We start from the raw sequence: 3638 nt of genomic DNA, 5'->3' as shown, positions 1-3638 counted from the left end.
CTTTTCCTTTCTTCGTCTTGACTGAGGTCCAGGTTGAAGACATTCCGTTTGAGCTGACGCTTGGAACTGGAAAAGGATACGGTGTGTGCTTTGAGGAGCCAGCGCCCATGGTGGCGATGTCTGTCACGGATATGCGTAAGTGATTATCGATTATCTATAAAACACGAGTATCGAGGTTGGTGCGATTGTTATAGTTTAGGATACGAGGACCACTGATGCAAGGTAAATGCCAGGATTGAACCGTGGGCATGAGTAAGTTTGTCGTTCTATTACAAGAGTAAAAGTTCAGAAACTCAAGCAATCCGGAGTTGTTTAGAGAGTATCAGTGGCTAGGTCAAGGGTATCCAAGTCATGTACAACATTAATGAACATTCCCTCGATATGAAATGTGAGAATGTGGGCAACGTATCATTTCTGCACTACTAGCCGAGCCGGCATCCAACATGAACTTGGCGCGCACAAAAAAGGGTTTGCAATCGGTAGCTAGTGAACAGTAGATAAAGCAATCAATCGTAGCGAGAGCCTCTGCGTCGAGGTGGGCTCCTTGATCGCGAACCCGACGGTGACCGTTTCCCACCTCTGCCTCCCCGGCCACCTCGGTGAGGTGGTGAATCACGCCTCGGAGGCGGACGTCTGTCTGATTCTCTGTTGCGGTCAAAGTCGCGATCTCTTCCAGCAAAGTCTCCGCCTCGTCCACCACCACCTCCCCCTCTTCCTCGTGGGCCACTGGGGGGAGGAGGATTGGAGTCCCCTCGCCAATGACCCCCGCCTCGGCCGACGGGGGCTGCTGCTCCCCATCCTCCATCGCCCTGTCGTGGAGCTGGTGCGGATCTCCACCCATTTGGAACTGGGGCCTTGGCAGTAGTGTCTGCCTGGGTAGCTGCGGCCACTGCAGCCGCAGCGGCTTTTGGAAGGATGATAGAGACGCAAAGATAGTCTCCTGGCACGAACCGAAGTTCATCAAGCGTTCTCTCCTCTTTCTCCCGCTCTGTCTGTTCTCTGGATTCGCCATCCGTGTCGTTGAGCAGGCGTGCCGCGGGGCTGTCAAGGGTTACCTGGCTCGCCTAAAATGTCGCGAGAATAGACCATACCGAGTTCTTTCTGTGCAAAGCGCCCTCTGTTTTGCCGCATCTGCATATATAGCGCGGAAGGAATAACGAGCAAGAGGGTGGCGAAGCTCTGCTATCTGGGGGTGCAAGCATTTCGGAGCGTTGTCAGTACCTTCGCGCAAAGTCGCGTCTTTCCTGGTGGCGGCGTCAAAGTAAAGTCAGAATCAGCACAACCTGCATGCATACCAGGTGTAAATCTGTTGTTCATCCGTGGTTGGTAGAGTATTTTCCTCAAACAGGACAGCCTGTGGAAGGATCCAACTTTTACGAAAGTTCGGATGAGGAATGGGGCCGTCTATTAGAAGAGAAAACTGAGATCAACTGCAAAGGGTAGGAAATCTTGAAATCACCTTCTCCCTCTCGACAATAGGCTGTCCCGCTGGGGTCGTTTGTCTCTATGTCGTGCCATTTTATTGAGACGTTGCAGATGAGCTTGAGACGTGTGGTGTTAGTAGACCTCAGATGCTGCTTACATACATGTACATTTGGAGCAAGGCTTGGCGTGAGCTACCAGCCAGCTTTCTGTCCCGCACAGGCCTGCTAGTCAATTATGCTCAATACTTTTCGGCTGGATGGAACCCAGGGCAGTACGTCTCACATTCCTTATCTACCCCTGCAACACAACATGGGCCGGGGAAGATGTCGTTCCTGGACACTCTTATGACTGTAGGACCTCTGATCGCTGTATACTCTCTCATTGGACTCAACATTACTGGAGCTTCAGCTGTGACGCCTCTTCATAACCAGCCGCGAACCCGACGTTCTTTGGACCGGCGTGAATGTTTGGGCTCACATAATGAGGACATCCAGGAAATGGGAAGTCTGTGTGAGGTCTGTGCAGACGTCTGTGTCTAGGTCTGTGTCAAGTCTTTGTCAGCATTATCCGGGAGTTACCAGGGGAGGTCTGTCAGCCGCCAAAGGTCTGTCTGCCCGCCGTCTTACATAACCACTGATCATCTTATCCCGCCGCCCTCTCTCGTTTGCCCGCCGCCTCCCTCGTTGCGCGCCGTCTCTCTCGTTTATAAAGCCAAACATCACATCACATCCTGACGCTGTCGCAAGTCAGGCTGCTGGACTTGGTGGGAAGTACGCTTGGCTGAATGCTGCAAATTCCTCTGTGACAAGTGCTAAACCAAAGGCTGCGGCATCTTCTGCTGCTGCAACAAGTCCAGCCACCACCACGACCCCCGTGACTACCACAGCTCCTGCAGCATCAATGACCGCAACAACATCCTTGGCGCGGCCGTATGTAGGAAAGAAAGGCAGTCCGACATCACCGCTGACGGGAGAGGATGATGATCGGATGCCAGTCACAATGCGTGAGGCGATTTTCGCCATAGAGAAGGAAAGAGGTCATGGAGGAGGTCGCGGATCCGCCCGCGGATGGTCGTAGCTGGTTGCGCTTTCTAACGTTGTTGTTTCGATCGATATCGTCTGCATGGCTAGTCGTTTGTTTTCTCTGTTTCGTACCTACACTTCACTTCTAAATAACCTGCCGCTGGCGAAAGTTTCAACTGAGACACTGAATGCAAATTAGCAGGGCCCGCTATAGATTATCAAACTATAGTACATATACCACGAGCATCTAAGTAAGTACCACCCTCTACTTGTACTTACATGTTACGGCTTCAATGTGACGAGGGTATTGGGGACCAGCTGAATGAAGGAATGATTGCAAGGACATCAGGTAATTGGAGGAGCTCGGGGAAGAATCTGAAAAAATCGACATCGCGCATGCTAATAGCAAAGAAATTAGTTGGAGGCAGAGATGCGAAGCAGCTGACACTTACCCTGGCCATAGGCTTCCCTGCGTTGCCATTCTGGTCACTCTGACATATCGTAAGTGCAGCGCTACCACAGCCAGTGCAGTCAACAGCCAGACCAATGGTCGTCATGCGCCACAGTATGCCGGGAATATTGGGCAATCAAAGGGCGGGACTGAATGATGTGGCGCCCATGGTTCAAGTATAGGTAGCTGGCAACGAGGGGAGGCGGCGGGCAAACAGAGAGGGTGGCGGGAGGGACTGCAGGCAATGAGAAAGTGGCGCACAAACGAGAGAGACAGGCGCGCAACGAGAGATGTGGCGCGCAACGAGGGAGGAGGCGGGCAAACGAGAGAGGGCGGCGGGATAAGATGATAAGTGGTTTATGTAAGACGGCGGGCAGACAGACCTCCCCCGGTAACTCTCGGGTAACGCTGACAAAGTCTTGACACAGACCTAGACACAGACGTCTGCACAGACCTCACACAGACTTCCCAATACCCTGACTTTCTGCACATAATAGCCTTCTCCCGAAAATTCACCACATCTTTTAAGTTTCAGGTCAGTAACGGTGATACAAACTTTGTCTATCCATCTTGTCCTATAATTTATCAGACACGTGTTTATGTCTAAGTTTACCGGCTGTGGGAGAGATACATAGTAGGGCGTAATCATCCTGACGAATTAAGTTATGCTATCGCCATCTCCGGACTCGTGGCATATGCATATACTCCAGACTGCTGACCAGCTGACGAAGACGCGCTCA

The 3638-nt window shown here is 51.9% G+C and overlaps 1 protein-coding gene across 1 annotated transcript; it reads right to left on the bottom strand.

Annotated features, from left to right (window-relative positions):
- Positions 1-2672: 2672 nt before the first annotated feature.
- EDB91DRAFT_1352708 (uncharacterized protein) lies at positions 2673-3473 on the bottom strand. The gene is made up of 3 exons (XM_041326162.1): positions 3282-3473; positions 2900-3133; positions 2673-2846 (listed from the first exon to the last, which is right to left on the bottom strand). The coding sequence occupies exons 1-2, from the start codon at positions 3388-3390 to the stop codon at positions 2979-2981; spliced, it is 264 nt and encodes an 87-aa protein (XP_041168311.1). The 5' UTR covers positions 3391-3473; the 3' UTR covers positions 2673-2846; positions 2900-2978.
- Between the last annotated feature and the right edge of the window lie 165 nt (positions 3474-3638).

This window comes from Suillus paluster (genome assembly GCF_016628075.1).
Source record: "Suillus paluster strain FC165 chromosome Unknown EDB91scaffold_646, whole genome shotgun sequence".
Taxonomy (NCBI): domain Eukaryota; kingdom Fungi; phylum Basidiomycota; class Agaricomycetes; order Boletales; family Suillaceae; genus Suillus; species Suillus paluster.
This window is presented reverse-complemented; position numbering and strand designations above follow the sequence as displayed.